The following is a 20,843-nucleotide window of genomic DNA, read 5'->3' as shown; positions in this document are numbered from 1 at the left end:
GGGAGTACACAAGATCAAAGAGAACCAGTTGTAAGGAACATAAATTAGCTTTTTGGGTTAAAAGAACAATTTATTTATATGAAATTCAAATGGTATGACAATTAGATTAGAACGCTAATACACACTATATACACGCAATGCTGATGTTGTTAATATTAACAATTTGAGAACAAAGTATAACAATAACAATAATTTGCATGGTTTAAGGTGATATGAGCTAAGCGATCATTAGATTTAATCACCATTGGTAGCGTGATTTATTGTAATGCTTTTTTTCCTTCAGTTAGTCAGAAGAAAAGTGGCAGACATGTTGGCCTGAATTTCATTTTGGAAAATGGGGGAGAATTCCCGCTTTAGGGTGCTCTTATGGGTGCTTTTTTTAATTTGATGGGGGAGTTAGGGTATTTCTTTTAGACATATTTAAACTGCCAGGAAACACATGACTTAAGGGAAAAAGAAAGTGAAAGTGTAGTTGAGCTGTTGTGTGTTGTGTCTCTGTATTCATGCCGTAAAATGGCAGAAGCCATATTTTCGCAGGATGATCTTTTGAGTTCAGTGTGTCTGGATCTCCTGAAGTATCCAGTGACCATCCAGTGTGGACACAGTTACTGTGAGAACTGTATTACAGACCGCTGGGATCAGGAGGATCAGATGAACGTCTACAGCTGCCCTCAGTGCAGACAGATCTTCAGTCCAAGACCTGCTTTAGCTAGAAACACCATGCTGGCTGAACTGGTGGAGAAACTGAAGAAGAGGAAACGTCCTGCTGACTGTGACGCTGGAGCTGGAGATGTGCAGTGTGACGTCTGTACTGGAAGAAAATACAAAGCCGTCAAGTCCTGTCTGATGTGTCAGGAATCTTACTGTCAAACTCATTTTGGCCATCATGAGGAATTTCATTCACGTAAACCACACAAAGTGACTGATGCCACTGGACGACTGCAGGAGATGATCTGCCAGAAACATGAGAAACATCTGGAAATGTTCTGTATTACTGACCAGCAATGCATTTGTGAGCTGTGTACAAAATATGAGCATAAAAACCACAACACTGTATCAGCCGCAGCCCAGAGGAACAGAGAAACAGGTATTTAAAACTAGTGCTTACACTTGTAGTGTGAAACAAGCTTTCATCTTCATTTTCATTCATGTACAATGGTGGTAAACAATCAATCATCCTTTCTGGACTTTGAACCTACAGCCATTGGTTATCAGTTCCACTTTTATTGGATTCATCTCTTCACATGATGATTTAGAGCCAGTAGTTTTCTGTAATATTACTGTTATCCATTGGTCCTGCAGAAGCAGCTGAAGAAGATGCAGAAGACATTCCAGCAGAGAGAGAGAAAGATCTTCAGCAGCTGAGAGAGACTGTGGAGTCTCATAAGGTGAGTCTGGAGAAGAAGATAAGTTTGCCTCTGTCTCAGTTCAGACTCTCCTCTTTCAGTCTCACTGAAGCTGAATCACTGTGTGTCCTAACAGTGCTCTACACAGACAGCAATGGAGGACAGTGAGAGGATCTTTACTGAGCTCATCCGCTCCACTGAGAGACGCTGCTCTGAGCTGGTACGGCTCGTGATTCCTGATATCAGAGATCAGGAAAAGACTGCAGTGAGTCGAGCTGAAGGACGACTGAAGCAAATGGAGCAGGAGATCAATGATCTGAGGAGGAGAGACGCTGAGCTGGAGCAGCTTTCACACACACATCACATCCAGTTCCTGCAGGTAACACAGATCTAGAAGAACAGAGTTATAGTGGACTTGAGCTGTGACAGAGACTCACAGAGAAACATTTCATTAGTGTCTTATTATATAATCATCTTCTACTGAAAGAGACGCTGCTTACTAATGGCTTTTAGCTTTGGAAAACTCTTTCTTATTTCTATCAGCTCTCTCTTCTGGAAGATATATTTAGCTGCCAAACATCACTAGCGCCACCAACAGTTCAAAACTTCACTAACTTTAAAATATGGATCAGGTGATCTTCAAAGTATATATCTTTAAAGCCGTATATTAGCAAACAGTCCAACGAGGATTTCAGACAAAAATTCAAGGTGTCGCAAATAATTACTTTTTAACTGAAACTGTGTTCCTTAGTGATTGGGCGGCATGACAACGGAGTAAGGGATCCAAGTGCAAAGCTTTAATAAAGAGCGTAGTTGAAACAGGCAGGGTCAAACACCAGCAAACAACTATGTCCCAGGACAAAAACAAAAGAGTAATCCAAATAACAGGCATTGGTCAGAGCAAGCAGCAAACAATCACAACCAAGGGAACAATCCAAAGACAAAAACACAAAGGCAAGGAAACAAGGAAATGATTAGAAATGTCTCTTAACAGCTAAACTGTCACGACACGCACACAAATAGGTAGATCCAAAAGCAGTGTTTATTAAGGGTAATCCAAAATCATAATCCAGCCAGGCAAAGGTCACAATCCAGGTAAGCAGTCCAAAAACAAGAAACATGAACAACAGCAAGGAAAACACGAAATACCAGGGGTGACATTAAACAAGGACTCCATAACAATGACAGAAACAAACAGGGGTATTTATAGACCGGTGCAAACAATGTAAGTGGGAACAGCTGAATACAATGAACAGTGATGAGTGCTGACGAGGCTTGTGGGAAATGTAGGACTGAAGTGGGGTGACGATAAGGGGGAAGTGAGATCTCTAGTGGACACCCAGGGATACACAGACCAGACACTGTTGACATTACCCCCCCCCCCCCCTAAGGAGCAGCTTCCAGATGCTCCTCCGAAACAAAAAAAAAACAAAGAGACCAGGAGGGAGGTGGACTGGTGGAGGTAGAACAGGGGGAGGGATGGAGGGCCAGGCCCATGTAGGGGAACAGGGACAGGAAGCGATGGCTCCACTGGTAGCCAAGGTGGATCAGTCAGTTCAGGGGGCCAGGGTTGACCTGAAATTTCAGGGGGGCCACAAGGGACCAGGCAGTTCAGGTGGCCATGAAGGATCAGTCAGTTCAGGTGTTGCAGACGGCCAGGTAGAAACCTGCCATTTGAGCGGCCAGAGCGGGACCTGTCATTCCGGAGACCCTGCGGAGACGTGAAGGTACTCTGGAAGGCCTGAGGAGACGTGAAGGTGCTCTGGAAGGCCTGTGGAGATATGAACTGCCTCGGCTTCGGGAACTGCCTCGGGCACTGACTCTGGGATGGCTGTGGGCGGCTCGGGGACGGCAGCGGGGTGCTCGGGGACGACCTCCGGGACGGCAGCGGGCTGCTCTGGAATGACCTCCGGGACAGCAGCGGGCTGCTCTGGAAAGACCTCCGGGACGGCAGCGGGCTGCTCTGGAACGGCCTCCGGAATTTGAGGAATGGTAGATGAATCTCTCATCTTTCTCCGCCCCTCTATGATGGCGAGTCGGTGGCACCTTGTCTGGAGACTCAGGCATTGTCGGCCATCTTGTCTGGTGACACAGGTGTAGATTCGGCCATCTTGTGCAATGGCGCTGGGCTGGCGGCCATCTTATGCTGTGGCGCTGGGCTGGCAGCCATCTTGTGCTGTGGCGCTGGGCTGGCGGCCATCTTGTGCAGTGGCTCTGGGCTGGCAGCCATCTAGTGCAGTGGCGCTGGGCTGGCGGCCATCTTGTGCAGTAGCGCTGGGCTGGCGGCCATCTTGTCTGGAGACCCAGGCGTAGATTCGGCCATCGTGTCTGAAGAGACGGGTGTGGTCGGTGTATCCCACTGAGCACGATGGTGTAGGTAACTGGTGAACCCCCAAAAGTCCAAGATCTCCAGCATCTCCCACCCAGGCACAGGGTCATCCAGGCAGGTGTATCCCACTGAGCACGATGGTGTAGGTAACTGGTGAACCCCCAAAAGTCATAGTCCAAAACCTCTGAGCCAAACCACCCACCTCACTCCCCCTTTGACGGAGGGTGGTTAGATTCAGAAGTCTCCCCCTCCGCTCCTCCTTGGTGACTGGGGAACGGATTCGAAATCCCACACCGCTGGATCTGAGCATGATGGAGTCCTTCTGTCACGACACGCACACAAATAGGTAGATCCAAAAGCAGTGTTTATTAAGGGTAATCCAAAATCATAATCCAGCCAGGCAAAGGTCTAAATCCAGTTAAGCAGTCCAAAACAAGAAACATGAACAACAGCAAGGAAACACGAAATACCAGGGTGCATTAAACAAGGACTCCATAACAATGACAGAAAACAAACAGGGTATTTATAGACAGGTGAAAACAAATGTAAGTGTGAACAGCTGAATACAATGAACAGTGATGAGTGCCGACAAGGCTTGTGGGAAATGTAGTACTGAAGTGGGGTGAACGATAAGGGAAGTGAGACCTCTAGTGGACACCCAGGGATACACAGACCAGGACACTGTGACATAAACAAGACTCAGCATGTGTGAGTGTGAAAGTGCAACTTAAATAGTCCCTCCAAATTGGATACAGGTGTGTTCATATTCTTTTCGTAGGCTGGGGATTCTGGCAAATGGAGTCCGGGGTGAGAAGGTAATGGTAAGGGATGGAGTGCCCTCTAGAGGAGCTCATGGGCAAACCAGCTGGAGATCGTGACAGAGCTGCTGCGAGCCGAAGACCACCAGGACAGAGCAGGTGAAGCTGAAGACCAAAAGGGCGGAGCTGGTGGAGCTGAAGAGTTCCAGGGTGGAGCTGAGGACCACCACAGTTGAGCAGATGGGACCAAAGATCCCCACGGTGGAGTTGATGGTACAGGAAACAACCATGGCTGATCAGGCGGGTCTGCAATAGAGAGCACAGAGAGTTTAATAACACCATCTGTGGCTGTAACAGGACAGACAGACAGTTCAGAGATGGCCATCTTTGGCCATAACAGGGCAAGTAAAAAGTTCAGGAATGGCCTCTTGGCTGTGACAGGACAGGTTGAGATTTCATGGGATGGCCTCCTTGGTCAGGGACAGGACAGGTCATGAGAGTTCAGAAGTGGGTGCCATGCCCAGAGAGGAGCTGAAGTAGACACCACAGACTGGGGAGGTTTTGCAGCAGAGGCTGTCACTGGAGCAGACTCATGCTAAATCCATGCATGGTTTGAAGTCTTCTGTTACAGGCGATGTGACAACGGAGTAGGGATTGGTGGAGAACGTGAAGGTCCGGGTCCGGGGTGAGAATGTGAAGGTAAAGGATGGAGTGCCCTCTAAAGGATCTCATGGGCACTCCAGCTGGAGATCATGAGAGATATAATGCAAGTCAGTGGCTGCACGTTTTTGAGAAAAAAAATAAAGCAACTCAGGAAACACAAAATTAATACCCGTGGCTCCTGACAATATATTGTGGTCTTATGAAGCATAACAATCTGTCTTCACAAGAAACTGAACATTACTACCGGTAATCCAGTACAGTGGTTCTCAACTCCAGTCATCAGGACCCAGTGCTCTGCACATTTTGTTTGTCTCCCTTATTTATCGCACCCTGATTCAGATCATCAGCTCATTAGGAGAGAGATCCATGAAACTGAACTGAGTGTGTCAGATTCAGAAACATTCAAAATGTGCAGAGCAGCGGGTCCCGAGGCCTGGAGTTGAGAACCACTGATCCAGACCCTCAGGCAACATGGAATCCAGTTCTCCTCAGACAGTTCATTTCAATGAACTGGTTCACTTTCACTATTTCATTTACATAATCATGCAATGACGTAATGTATACACAGTTAGAATATTAAAGCACCCAATAATGATGTGAAACATGGATGTCCTTGTGTCTAGAGCATATAAAGTGAATAAAATAGCCTCTCACCTTTTTATGTAAACAATGAGTAACCATAAAAAACACTAATTCTTCCCTTCATTCAAGTGTTCGGTTCACTCATCGGACAGTTCAGTTCAGTTCAGTTCAGTTCAGGACAGTTTCAGTTCAGTTCCTCTCAGAGCGCTGAATGAGTTCACAGGTATTACTTTCGTGCTCCTTGATATGCTTTTTTTTTCTTTCTTAAAGATGGGAAGCTGCTGACTTCCATTTTATTTAATTAAATTAAATTTATGCATTTAGCAGACGCTTTCATCCAAAGCAACTTACAGTGCATTCAGGTTAACATTTTTTACCTAACATGTGTTCCCTGGGAATCGAAGCCACAACCTTTTGCTTTGCTAAAGGAAGGCTCTACCACTGAGCCACAGGAACACTATGAATTGTTAAGGACCATGGTTTCAGCTAAAAATCTTCTTTACTGCTCTACTGAAGAAAAAAATTATTACCTACATGTTGGATGGCCTGAGGGTGAGTAAATTAAAAGAAAATGTTCATTTTTGGGTGAACTATGTCTTTAACAGTTTGGTTCTATTTGTAATCAATGCGCTGAAGCATTGTTCAGTCACTCTCCAGGATTTCTTTATTCTGCAATTGCACAATTTTATGCAAAATCAAACACTGCATTATTTGTAGCACCCTTGCATTTTTGTCTGAAATCCTGATAAAAAACTGATTGCTAATGTACACGAGTCATGTTTGTTGTAGTTTCAGTGTCACTATCTGCTCTAAAGTTATTAAATAACAGTCAGTCTAAAGGAAGCGTTTGAGCTGCTTTTTTTTTTTTTTAGCAAATCTACTCAACACTACAATGAAACTCATTGATAGATTTATGTTCTTAGCAGATGTTTTTATCATCCCAACTATTTTCCAAAAGTTCACATACAGTGTAAGGGGCAAATACTAGAAATCAGTAGCTCTAATGTGATATAATGAATATGAAAAAAACGAAGCTGATGCTGTGAAAGTGCTGGATTGAGGTGAGTTTACTAAAGATCAGTCAAGTCAACAAGAGCTGCACAAATCTGATGTTCCTAGCAGCAGAGTTATTGGGGTGAAGTGTGGAGCATCATGAGTTTGATTTCTGTTTCTGTAGAGTTTCCCAGTCTCTCTCAGCACCTCCTGAATCTACAGACAATAAATGAAGATCCCTTCAGTTCTCTCTTCTTTTCTGATGCTCTGGGAGAATCTGCCCATCAGCTGAGAGACAAACTGGAGGATTTCTAATAGCAAAGATGGACGCGCTCAAGAAGATCTCAGACAGAGGTAAAGTCCTGGAGATTCATCTGCTCCCCCTCAGAAACCAGTCCACTCATCATCTCATATCATGGAGATTCATCATATTAGAAATGTCTTACGAATGTATGTATGATCATAGAGAATCACACTGTTCATGTCTGTTGATTTCCACAGTCACGTTCACCAACATATTGGTCCCAGAAACCAGGAACGACTTCCTACAATGTAAGTCAGTAAGAAAACAAAGCAGAAAAAAACTCACTGAGTGTGTTCATGTTCTTCATATAGACCAAGTGAAAGAAGAGTTGGTTACACTTTATTTTGATGATTGAACAGTCTGTTGACACTAAGTAACGTTGCACCTACATGTCAACTAACTCTCATTAGAGTATTAGTAGACTGTCTGCTTTATATCTGTTTAACTTTTTATTCTAACCCTAACCCTACCGTCTAGCTATATACTCTACTAACACTCTAATGAGAGTTGTAGTAGCCATGTAGGTGCAATATTAGTTATAGTTAACAGAAATGTAGGTTAAAAGGACCATCAAATAAAGTGAAAAAGAAGAGGGATATAATTGATCATGTAAATGATGATTTTCATAGGGATTTCTGGTCATCGTAATGAGACAACTGAGATAACAAACACTGAATATGAAGAGTCCAGCTACATGAAAAGATCAAACAGATTCATAATTCCTGATTCTGATGTGTTTTATCTCCATCAGATTCCCGTCAGCTCAGCTCTGGATCCAAACACAGCATATAAACGCATCCGTCTGTCTGAGAACAACAGAGTGATTACTGGCAGTAGAACAAGAGCAAAATTCGATATCCTGATGCATCCAGACAGATTTGATGATGTGACTCAGGTGTTGTGGTAGAGAGAGTGGTGTGGACGCTGTGTTACTGGGAGCTGGACGTGGAGTGGATGTGAATCTGGAGTGCGTATATCAGTGTCCATATAGAGCATCAACAGGAAAAAGGACGGGGTTTTTGATTGTAAGTTTGGATATAATAGGAGGTCCTGGTGTTTTGGACTGCACTCCCCGAGATACTCATTCAGACACAGTAACATACGGACTGATCTTCCAGTAAAGTCCATCATCAGGAGAATAGGAGTGTTTGTGGATCCACAGTGCAGGAACTCTGTCCTTCTACAGCGTCTCTGACACAATGAGCCTCATCCACACAGTGCAGACCACATTCACTCAACCGCTCTATCCTGGGTTTTGGGTTTCTAGGGCATCATCAGTGAAACTGTGTTGATGAATCAAAATTGATTGATGAGATATTTCTACCCGTAATGCTTTGAGCTAGAGGTTCTTCAACGGGTCCAAAAATTTGTGCCCGAACCCGAAAGAGACCCGTAATGTACTACACGAACCAACCTGGACCCTCTATTATTTCAAAAGCTGGACCCGGACCCTTGTGAGATCCTAGAAATGCCTACCCCCGGACCCCCGACCTGTTGGACCCGTCTATTATTTGAAAGCTGGTCCCCGAACCCCGCCGGGAAGACACAGAACCGACTGGCCCGATTGTCCCACATATTCCATCATAAATTCCTATTACAAGTCAATAAACCTGTTGCGAAAAATACAACTTTTTGTCTTTCCTAAAGTAAGGAGCCGTAGGCTCTCTTCCTGTACCTGACTGCCCTGTGATGCATTACAATCCTCCGACATCAAAGTTATCCATGTTATTCCTCTCGTTTTTCCAAAGTCCCAAGCTTAATCCACTCATTATTTCAGCTTCAAAAGTCCACTTGATGTCACGGTAACGGATGACAAATGCAACTGTGCACATGTACATTCTGACTCGAGTTAACATAATAACGCATAATCGAAAACTTCTGATGGTGTTTGCCCTTTTGAACTATAATAACGATTGCTCGTTCAGTGCCTTGGCCACTGACGGTAATTTATTTTCTATCGGACCCTCTGTGCCTCTGCTTCCTGCGTCGAAGTCTGAATCTGACCACTAAAACTTTAAGATTAAACGGGTTCATTTATATTAATCATAAAAAGGTGAGAAACATGTAAAAAGTGTAATGTAACAAAAAAAAAGGCGCTCACTCTGAAGATTGGGTCAAAAAAACATTTTTACCACACGACCTGGTATGCTTTAAAAGACTGCGATGTGCCGCCAGTTTTTTGCTGAATCAAAACTTCAACAGTGCGGTCACACACTTAGTAGTAGTAAATCTTCATGTAGCGCCTTTTCTTATTTTTACATTACGCTTTACTTTTTTCTCCCATTTTTTATTAATAATATAAATGAAACTGTTTAATCTTAAAGTTTTAGGTGGTCAGAATTTCAGGACTCGACGCAGAGCATCCTTCATGCATATTGTAGACGAACATCAGAAAAAAGTGAGTGCAGTTAAGTGTAATACGGTATTACACTTAACTGCACTCACTTTTTTCTGATGTTCGTCTACAATATGCATGAAGGATGCCCAGACAGAAGAGGTGCCCATAGGTTTTACCTCTTTATACTCATTTTTTAGCTTTTTTCGCACATCGCTCATGAACGTATCCATTATCACAGTGCGCACACTTGCATTAAATCTGAGACTGCGTGCTCTGCTCTGCCTTTTTTTTTTTTTTAGGCTCACACTTTTCTTTTCCCCTAATTTTACAAGTTGCAAGTTACAAAAAACACAAGCAGTGTCTGATCACGGCCTGGTGTTCTCCGATCCGATGACTCAGATCGCACGGGTTTACACACAATGTTAAACAGACCCAAGACCCCGAAGTAATAGAATTCGGACCAGACCCTGCTCCCGGCTGATGCATTTAAAATCCTAGACCCGAACCCCGGTACGGGTCCCGGGTTCGACGGGTCTCGGGTGCACTGTGACGACCTCTACTTTGAACCCTGGCATGCCTAAATCGGGAACAGTGATATGTTATCCACTGTAAACTCTGATTAGTTAGGCTTACTTTTACTTTTGCTTTGTTTGTACTTTTTTTGTTTTGTTTTTTTGCTGCCAATTTTATTTTGCTGGTTTTGTGTCAGTCAGTAGCACTAACAAGAGCAAATCCCAAATTGTTTAGGTTACACATTAAAAATTAATTATAAATGATAATTGCGCTACTATTGTTGTGTTTGTGCATGCTGAATGTTTGCCGTCTGGGTTGTGACTCAAGCAGGGTTTTGATTTGCACGATATTGTCATAAATATTGAAGGATTACATTAACTAATTCACAGTTTAAACAAGGTGTTCATGAAGCAAATGTTAGCCAATACGAATTTGTCAAAAGTGTCAAAGTTAGATTACCTAGTTAACACAACCTATTTATTATTTATTATATTGCCATGAAAGCACCAAATACCTGATTTCATGTTGCATCACCTGTATGAAGTAGGAAGAGACTTACAATAATATATAATTTAAATTTCCAAGTGCCCAACCAAAGGGAACACTAATCACTATGATTGGCGAGTTCAATCACCAGCATTATAAGAAGAATCAACATTTATTTATGGAGTCAACCTTATGTGAGGTTGTCTCAAATTTTTTAGTTTGCATTGACCATTTCAACAATCAAGTGACCTTTAGAAATAAGTGAATACGCAAATAGCAGAAAAGATTACCTGCAAGAAGTGGAGGGAAAAATGAATGAGAAAGAATTGATCCCGCCTCAAATAGCCCGCCTAGGCTTTAAGATGGTTTCGCTACCTCACTGTCCTAAATATCGCTACACGACTTTGTTTTCATTTGCAATGGGTATTCCATTTCATTTATCGCGCAGTAACAACTACTGGAGTGCCACAAGCGTCCTGTCCTAGGTCCCTCTGTAATTTTCAATATACAGGTGCCCCTGGGTCATATTATTTAGAAATACGGGTTGATGAGTTTCCAACTGTTTATGCTTGATGATAACTTAACTTCATATATTCAACAAGCCACAGGTGAAACTTCTATAATTATCTAAAGCTCAACAGATGTGTGTTTAAAAAATTTGTAAAAGATTGGATGACCATAATTTTCTCTCCCTATAAATTGGGATTAAGACAGAGATATTTACTTATTGTGACCAGAAAAAACAGTACACAACACAAATCTTTGGATTACAATTGTGCAACTAGACGGATGTACTGTTGACGTTCCTCTACAGTAACAGTCAAAATCTGGGTGTTTATCTTAGACAGCCAACTTGTTCTTCTTGACAACAAATCATATTTACCATGTTACAAAAAAACAACATTCTGCCATCTTGAGAAACATTGCCAAGCTACGAAACATGTTACGCTTGGTTTCTGATGCTCAGAAAAAGCTCAAGCTTCATGCGTTCATGACCCTTAGGACCTAGGACTAATGTAATGCACTGCTAGATGTTTGTCTCTGCACTCTTCAATAAACAAGCTACAGGTAGTCCCAAAATGCAGCGGTTAGAGTCCTTACCAGGTCAAGCAAATATGATCAATATTACACCCAATTTTACAGTCTTTGCACTGGTTATTACCTATTAAGTTCCGTATCAAGTTACAAAATATTATTACTTCAAATATAAAGGCCCTTAATGGTTTAGCTCTTTGCTTAACCTAACTAGTCTTCTACCACGCTATACAACCCATCGCACGCTCCCTAAGGTCACACAAAACGCTGGACGTTTGATAGTACCTAGGATAGCAAAGTCCACTTAAAGGAGGTCAAGCTTTTTCGCATTTGGCTCCCAAACTCGGGAATAGCCTTCCTGATAATGTTCGGGGTTCTTCAGACACACTTTCTCTGTTTAAATCTAGATTATAAAACACATCTCTTTGGCCAAGCATTCAATATAATGCATCTCATAATTTTGGACTGCTGTTATATCCTGATCAAATGCACATTATTATTCTTTAGCCTTGGGTTAAACTAATTAATTTTACTTGCTGGAACAGCAGCTATGTAATTATGTCTCTATTTGTTTCTCTGTTTTCCCACGGGATTTAACATGTGTGTTTACGTCTCTTTAATTGATGTTTTTCTGAACATTCTTGCCGTATGCACATAAACTGACAGTCATCACTGATAAGCATAAATATTTTTAGAAACTTAATTTTCTGTAAACGTTGCTTTGCAATGATTTGTATGGTAAAAAGCACACTATACAAATAAAACTTGTATGAAAATTTTATGAAAGTCATGAGTGATCCAGTTCTCAATGATAGATTCGTAATTTTACAAAGTTTGTCCAATTCATACATCATTAATAGTGACGTTGTTCATCAGAAGTGTACCGCTCTGTGCTGCCCCAAGTTCAGGGAAAACAGCGTTCAGCACCTTATCCAAAAGAAAAAGAACTGTACTCTGACGTCAAACAAATCTGGGTGCACAACGAAAGTGCTTGTGTGAAACCCCCCTGAAATCATTTTCGTTTTTAATGTAGAGTCACATATAAGTTTTAATATTACAATCAAAAATTACTCCTTTTAATTTAAATAATCACACACAGTCAATAAAATCATTTTCATTATTAACCTTGTGTAGCCCCGACCCTTTTCAGTGTTTGGTGTTCTGTTCTCTTTCAGTGTCACGAGGGTCAGTATTTTTTTTCTTCATTGCATTAATTGTTAAACACATTTAACTGTTAACCATGGAAATCTTTTTTTATTTTTATATTTTGTGTGTCTCTCTGTGTGTGTTCAGTAGTTCAGCGGTCTCCTCACTGACCGAAAGAGTATCTGAGTCAGCTGACCGATCAGCAGTTTCTGGGGTGAATTTCCCAAAAGTATTGTTAGCTAACTATGGTGGTGAGTATGTTGAACTCTATTGGGTAATGCATTGTTGATTTTGGGAAAGGCACCCCTGGGGTAGTAATCTGGATTTTTATCATCAGATTCCAAATCCTGAATTCCAAATTCTGAATCATGATGATTTCAGTCAGTTATTCCTTTGTTCATTTCTTTTCTGTGTAGAAATCGCAGCTTAATTATGCAGCAGAAACCCAGTTCTCTGTCAGTTTCACTTTTATAATACTTATATTTGAAGTGTGAACACAGGCGTGTTAATCTTTCATGTGAATCCGTGTACTCATGTCATGACTTCGGGAGTTTCCGGTCTACAGCAAATCAGTTCCACTTTTACTGGATTCAATCGTTCACATGATGATTTAGTGCCAGTAGTTTTGTCCATCATCTGTTTGTCCTGCAGAAGCAACTGAAGGAGATGCAGAAGACGCTCCAGCAGAGAATCCAGCAGAGAGAGAAAGATCTATCAGCAAGCTGAGAGAGACTGTGGAGTCTCATAGGGAGTCTGGAGAGAAGAAGAGAAGTTTGTTCCGTCTCAGTTCAGACTCACTGAAGCTGAATCACTGTGTCCATGTCCTAACAGCGCTCTGCACAGACAGCAGTGGAGGACAGCTGGAGAGGATCTTTACTGAGCTCATCCACGACATACATTGAGGAAGCCGCTCTGAGCTGAAACGAACTAGCTGATCAGAGCATCAGGAAAAGACTGCAGTGATTCGAGCTGAAGAACGACCTGGAAGCGACTGAAGCAGGAGCTCAAATGATCTGAGGAGGGAGAGACGCTGAGCTGGAGCAGCTTTCACACACACAGGATCACATCCAGTTCCTGCAGGTAACACAGATCTAGAAGAACAAGGTCAGACGTGGACTTGAGCAGATTCTGCTGTGACAGAGACTCACAGAGAAACAATTAATGATGTGTCTTATTATTATAATAATCATCAGTCAGACTCTCATCTGATCATCTTCTTTTGAAAGAGACAAATGGCTTTCAGCTCTGGAAATCTCTAAGGTAAAATGACTGAATTTGTGACAGCTTTTTTCTCAAAAATTGTGATATTATTTGTAATATTTGCAGGCTACTGGTGAAATCAGGTATTATGTGGAACTAGATACTATGCGGTCCCAGATATACAATTATATTCAGTAATACATTCTGTAAGTACAATAGTAGTGTCTCGCTGCTTGTATTAAAAACCAAACAGGTTGAAAAGTCAATGTATGTGTAGGTTGTGAAATGAAATGATTGGGAGAGATTAATGAAATGTTTAAATATTATTACCTGTCCGTCGCTCCAAAAAATGGCTCTCATGTCAGAACTTTTCTTTCTCTTTTATATCACTTGTATAAAAGCAGGGCAGCATCCGTGTGGGTGGATGAGTTTTGATTTCTTTTTTATTGTGATAGAATTTCCAGTACTTTTTCTCTAGCACCTCCTGCATCTACAAGCACGGTAAATGATGATCTCTTTTCAGTTCTTGTCGCATGTCTTTCTGATTTGATAGATTTGAAGAGCATCGTCCATCAGCTGAGAGACGGAACTGGAGGATTTCTGCAAAAGAGCAGCTCAAGAAAATCTCAGACACGAGGGTAAAGTCCTGGAGAGATTCGTGCTGCTCTCAGAAACCAATCCATCATCCTCATCTCAATTTCATGGAAATTCATATAGTAGAAATGTCCTTAGTCGGCAGAGGCAGGATTTATGAGAATCACCCTGTTCATGTCTGTTGATTTCTACCAGTCACAGTTCACCAAACATTGTTCCCAGAACCAGGAAATACTTCCTACAATGTAAGTCAGTAAGACAAACAAGAAGAAAAAAATCACTGAATGTGGGTCATGTTCTCCAGCAGAAGGAGGAAAGGAAAGAAGGAGTTTTCAAACATGATGATGTAAATGATGCTTTGCACTAATATCTGGTCATCTGTACTAAGGACACAGATGATACACTGAACATGAAGAGTTCAGCTACATGAAAAGAATCAAACAGATTCATAATTCCTGATTCTGATATGTTTTATTCAATTCAGATTCCCGTCAGCTCACTCTGGATACCCCCCCCCCCCTGAACACAGTGAATAAACCACCTCCGTCTGTCTGAGAACAAACAGATTGATTCTGACACCAACAGACGTCCAGCCATATCCTGATCATCCAGACAGATTGGATTATTTCATCAGGTAGGGTGTTGTGTAGAGAGAGTGTGTATATGGACGCTTGTTTTACTGGGAGATTGAGTGGAGTCGAGTGATGGTGTGTTGGTATCGCAGTGTCATATAAGAGCATAAGCAGGACAGGGATTGGGTATGTTTATGAGGTTTGTTTGGATCGTAATGAGTGTCAGTCCTGGGAGTTGTTTTCAGCACTACCTCCAAATCACTCATGTCAACACATAAACATATGGACTGATTTCTCCTGTAAAGTCCATCAGCAGTAGAGATATGAGTGTTTGCTGATGATGACAGTGCAGGAGAAATAGGAGTGTTGAGCGTTCTCTGATGATGTCAGGATAATCCAGACGTGTTTGATGAGGATGATCATGATGATGCGCTCTATCCTAGGATTCGTGTTTGTTCTTGATCATCAGTGAAACTGATGATGATGATGTCAGGAACGAACGATGAGAGACTCTACCCCATAATGTGATGATGATGGATGAAAATCGACGAACAGTGATGATTGATTGTAGAGGCTCTAGAATCTTAGAGTCTCTCTGTTATCAGAGTGCTTTCTCTTGCAGGACGTTCTACAGTGTCTCTGACACAATGAGCCTCATCCACACAATCCAGTTCAATTTCACTCAGCGCTCAAGTCAAGGGTTGTTGGTGTTTATAAAGCGCTTTAGGCAGGAAAGATGTGTTTGATGAGATCCCCACAAGGTGGGACGAGTGGTTTCCTACCCATAAGGCTTTGAGCAGCACGATAAATGACGGCCAAACAGTGAGATGTTATAGAGCTCTTCGGGTCTCTTCATGTAGCAGTTAATACTGCCAGCGAACTTCTTTCATATTTAAATGACATGAATCGAATAAATGGTGTAGTGCCCAAATCCTATATAGACACATAAGATCAGTGGTGTGTGTGAGTCCAACTGAGTAACAATGTGGCAAGAAGATGCGTTTTATCATGCTCTGTATGTGGTGACTGAAATCAGCATTTAGTTTTTTGATGTAGAGTAACTGTCAGCTCCGCATTATTACTATCAGGGGGCACCTAGCTGATTCAAATGATCACAGTCGCATAAATGCATTGCATGATCATCACAGGTTCGCCTACACTTTCAGTGTTTTGTGTTTTTCGAAGAAATTGTCATAAGTATCATGATGGCGATAAAACATGCCTTTTTGCCGTGTGTGTGTGTGGACATGGTGTGTGTGTGTTCAGTAGTTGCCGACACTTGTTGCACTGCTTTAGGTCAGTGACCTATCAGAGTGCTGGGCAGTAAAGTGATGTAATCTGCAATCAAATTCCAAAAATTAAGTACTGGTAATTAGAGCCGGACCCATTTTAAAATGATCATTAGTTACTTGTGGCTATACACTCGATTTTTATCGTCTGCGTTTCCGTAACTTTCGAGGATTAAAAAGATCTTCAAATAAAATCAGACACTATCTCAACGACCTTTTCGCCAATTCAGCAACTGTAAGTTGAATAATGTTTTCAATTGTGAGTGCTACTGTAGGTTTTTGTGGGAAAGGCACTCAACGCCACCGTTATATACAAACCTTGCAAAATGTTTATCCCAGATACAGGGATTACACAAACTCAAAGAGACACAGTTAAAGACACCATAAATTGCTTTTTGGGTTTTTTAAGGAGAACCATTTATTGATGCGAATCTCGGAATGCCTTATGTGCAATTAGAGCCTTGAATTTGTACAGAAGTTGAAACGCGTACAGTACAACTGAATTAACAGATCACTCTATATGAGACTCGCTGTAAAATGTGATGTTATTAACATAAGAATTGCAGTAGGCGACAGCGGCAAGGAACCAATACTCCAGGTGACAGATTGCCTGAAAACAAGTTTGATGTGAATATGAGGCTAAAGCGGGATCGTTAGATTTAATCACCCAGTGGTTACCAGCACGAATTTCATTGTAATGGCGCATTCTAAATTCATGCTAGTGCAGTAAGAATCAGTCTGCAGACATGTTGGACTGAATTTAATTTTGGAAAATGGGGGAGAATTCCCCCTTTAGGGTGCTCTGTCTCGGGGGGGGGGGGGTGGGGTTGGTAAGGTACTTGTCTAGTAATAGCAGACAAGGCACATGACAGATCTAGTGCAAACCAGTGAAGAAAACAAACAGTGCCAGATATAATGATTGTAGTGCATTTTTTTAAAACTACCAGGAAACAGGAAACAATGACTTAATGGGAAAAAGGAAAGTGAAAGTGTAGTTGAGCTGTTGTGTGTGTGTCTCTGTATTCATGCCGTTAAAGGGCTGGATGCCAGATTTTTAGGATGAGCTCTCATGTACAGTGGGCAGGATCTCGTGAAGGATCCAGTGAAACTTACAGTGTGGACACAGTTACTGTGAGAACTGTCGTACAGACGCTGGGAATTCAGGAGGATCAGATGCGAGTCTACAGTGCCTCAGTGCAGACAGACCTTTCAGTCAAAGAACGCTTTACTAGAAACACCTGCTGGCTGAACTGGGAGAAACTGAAGAAGAGCGGAAATTCTAGGTCTTATCAAATTGCCTGAGTTTTGAGACCGCAGCGGACACGTGGAGGATTATAATGTAAGGAAGAAAATACAAATCCGGTCAAGTCCTGTCTGATGTGTCAGGAATCTGTATGCAAATCATTTTGACCATCCATGCGGAATTTCATCACTAAGCACACAAAGGGATTGATGCCAACTGGACGACTGCAGATGATGATACTGGCCAGACACATGAGAAACATCTGGAACTGTATTGTATTACTGACCAGCAAGCATTTGTGAGTGTGTTTACAAAATACGGCGCATAAAAACCACAACACGTATCAGCGAGCCCAGAGGATCGGACCTTGAAGTAGAACGCTGTATGGATAAACTAGTGCTACACCTTGTAGTGTTAAAACATAGGCTGTCATCTAGATATATTCATGAGATGGAAACAATGCAGTGGGTAAACAAATGCTAGAATCGGGGCCTTCTAAGGACTTTGGGGGTATCAGTTCATCCTTTTTATGGATTCTATCTGTTCACGATGAATGAGTTAGCAAGCCATCAATTCTTAGACAGCTGTATAGGTTAATTCATCCTCTGTCCTGCAGAAGCAGTTGAAGAAGACCACAGTTTTTAGAGTCCCAGCAGAAAGAGAAAGATCTTCAGCAGCTGAGAGAGACTGTGGAGTCTCATAAGGGAGTCTGGAGAAGAAGAGAAGTTGTCTCGTCTTCAGTTCAGACTCATGAAGCTGAATCTCTGTGTGTTCCGTACAGCGCTCGCACAGAAAGCAGTGCGAGGACAGTGAGAGGATTTACTCGAGCTCATCCGCTCTACTGAGAGACGCTGCTCTGCGTGGTACGACTCTGATTCCTGCTATCAAGAGCTCAGGAAAGACTGCAGTGAGTCGAGCTGACGGACGAATGAAGCAATTGAGGCAGGAGATCAATGATCTGAGGAGGAGAGACGCGGAGATGGGCGCAGCTTTCACAACACAGTGATCAAATCCAGTTCTTGACGGTAACCACAGATCTAGGAAGAACAGGGTCAGATGGACTTTGCGCAGATCCTGCTGGGACAGAGGATCTCACAGAGAACCATTTCATGAGTTCTTATTATGTAATCATCTTCTTTGAAAGAGACGCTGCTTACAAATGGCTCAACTCTCTTTCCATTTCTATCAACATCTCTCTTCTGGAAGATACTTAAGCGTCAACCATCACTAGTGCCACCAACAGTCAAAACTTCACTAACTTTTCAACTTTGTAAAAAAAAATGAATCAGGTGATCTTCAAAGATTCTCTTTAAAGCTGTATAGTAGCAAATCAGTCCAACAAGGATTTCAGACAAAAATTCAAGGTTTCGCAAATATTTGTTTTTTTACTGAAACTGTGTTCTTAGTGATTGGGCGGCAGACAATGGAGTAAGGGATCCAAGTGCAAGCTTAATATAAACGTGCGTAGTTGAAACTAGTCAGGGTCAAACAACAGCAAACAACTAAGTATTCCCAGGGCAAAACATTTTAAGAGTACACCAAATAACAGGCATTGGTCAGAGCAGGCAGCCAATACTCACAACCAGGGAACAAATCAAAGACAAAAACACAAGGCAAGGAAACAAGGGGAAATGTTTTGAGCATGTCTTTAACCAGCCAAAAAAACAAGACTATCAGCAAGTGTGAGAGTGCCAATTTAAGTAGTCCTCCTACTAGCAACAGGTGTGTTGTAATCAGAGTCCTAGGCTGGTAGGTTTCTGTGGAAAAGGGAGCTTGTCACCATTATAGGTGATACTAAGGGAGAAGTGCCCTCTAGGGATACTGAGGGCAATCCAGCTCAAAGATGACTAGCACCCCCCGCCCCTAAATGGCAGCTTCCCGAAGCTAAAACAAAGCGTCATACAAACTCACCAGGAGTGAGCGGAGCAGAACAGAGATTAGGCAGGTCCATATGGAATTGGAGGATCTGGAGACTGCTTAAGAGCCAGTGGATACACGGTCAGCTAATGGTGAATCCTGTAAGAGCAGGAAGACGTGCTTAGAGATGGCTGTAGAAGACCACAGGACAGAGGATAGCTGCAAGCTGAAGACTAAACGGGTGGAGCTGAAGAGGAACGAGGGCAGTGTTGAGGTGACCACCATCAACCTGAGCAGTATGGCTGGACCGGAAGATTCATCCACAGTGGAGCTGATGGTGCTGAGGACACACTTCACATGGAGCTTAGGGTGAAATTAAAACCACCACATGCGGATCAGGCGGAGACCTGACTAAGCAGATTCACCAGAGAGGGTTATACACACGGCCTCACACACATACACAGATATACATACACACACCTTTTGATGTTTGTAAATAAGTGATAGGGTGATACAAAACTTATTGCAAGCTACTTTTTCTTTTGAGAGTTTAAGATGTCATTTTCAGGTTTCAATTTAATCATAATCTGACAAAGACACCACAAAGCTGATATTTCTGTATGAACAAAATCGTTAACATTGACTCCAAAGTGAGTATTTATAAATGTTATAAATCAAAGTGATATTATAATGTTTAAGCAATGGAATCCATCAAACCTTTTGAACAGTACTGATTAACAGCGAAGCTGAATGAGCCCATTAGTGGTCTTCCGCTGCCATCTAGTGGTTATAAATTGCAATTTCCCCATACCACACTGTGTTTTTAATCTTTTTAACTATTAGAGTGTTATTTTTTGCCCAGTCTCTCTTAAATTTGCATGCTTGTTTAGAATGAAATTATTGATTATTCTTTTACACAGTCTCAGGAATTTGTGGGCTTTCTGTTTGTATTACATTAGGCCTTTGGGTACACTAACATAAAGAACATATCATGGTTGAGAAATGACCAAATTATTTTTTTAAAAATGCAAATGTTCAAATTTTTTTTTTTATAATTATTGACCTAAAGAGGCTAGGTGACGGATGGAGTGCTACCCAAGTTTCAAGTGAAGGTTTTGAGTTTTCGCTTAGGTTTTATAGGCTATTGGGTATTATAGCCACACCCCTTTTTGAAAATTAACCTGTTATAGCTAACCAAAGGACAAAATTCAATTTTGTTTTGATAATTATTGATTTCGAGAGTCCAGAGAATTGTTCAGTAGTGGTTTGATCGAGATAAATTGAAAAAAATAGGACTAGTTCAAGAAAAAATAGGTTTTTAATTCATTTGTGAATATTTAATGAATGATTTGATTGACAGCATTAATCCCAGAGGCAAAGTTGTTCAGAACGAGGAGATCTATCATATGATATGAAGATCCATAATTTGTGTGAATATATGAACATGTTCTATAATATCAGGTCATTTTCTATTGAAATCTTGATTTTTTTGAGACCCTTTTTACTGTTATAGCGCCACCTAAAGTCCGATCACCATGAAACTTTATATGCTTCCTAAAAGTCATCTGAGATATTTTTTCACCACGTTTCATAAA

At 41.8% G+C, this 20,843-nt stretch overlaps 1 protein-coding gene across 1 annotated transcript in view; it reads left to right on the top strand.

The window, feature by feature from the left end:
• LOC109107729 (E3 ubiquitin/ISG15 ligase TRIM25-like) overlaps positions 1 to 7,767 on the top strand; it is a 44,419-nt gene extending 36,652 nt beyond the window's left edge. Inside the window, exons 5-6 of the mRNA XM_042714928.1 lie at positions 7,173 to 7,223; positions 7,727 to 7,767. Of these exons, the coding sequence (XP_042570862.1) occupies positions 7,173 to 7,223; positions 7,727 to 7,767 (92 nt within the window). The remainder of the gene's footprint in view (positions 1 to 7,172; positions 7,224 to 7,726) is intronic.
• Positions 7,768 to 20,843: the final 13,076 nt, after the last annotated feature.

Source organism: Cyprinus carpio, chromosome A24 (genome assembly GCF_018340385.1).
Source record: "Cyprinus carpio isolate SPL01 chromosome A24, ASM1834038v1, whole genome shotgun sequence".
In the NCBI taxonomy this organism is placed as follows: Eukaryota; Metazoa; Chordata; class Actinopteri; order Cypriniformes; family Cyprinidae; genus Cyprinus; species Cyprinus carpio.
Note: the sequence above shows the minus strand (reverse complement) of the source record. Positions and strands in the feature narration are given on the sequence as shown.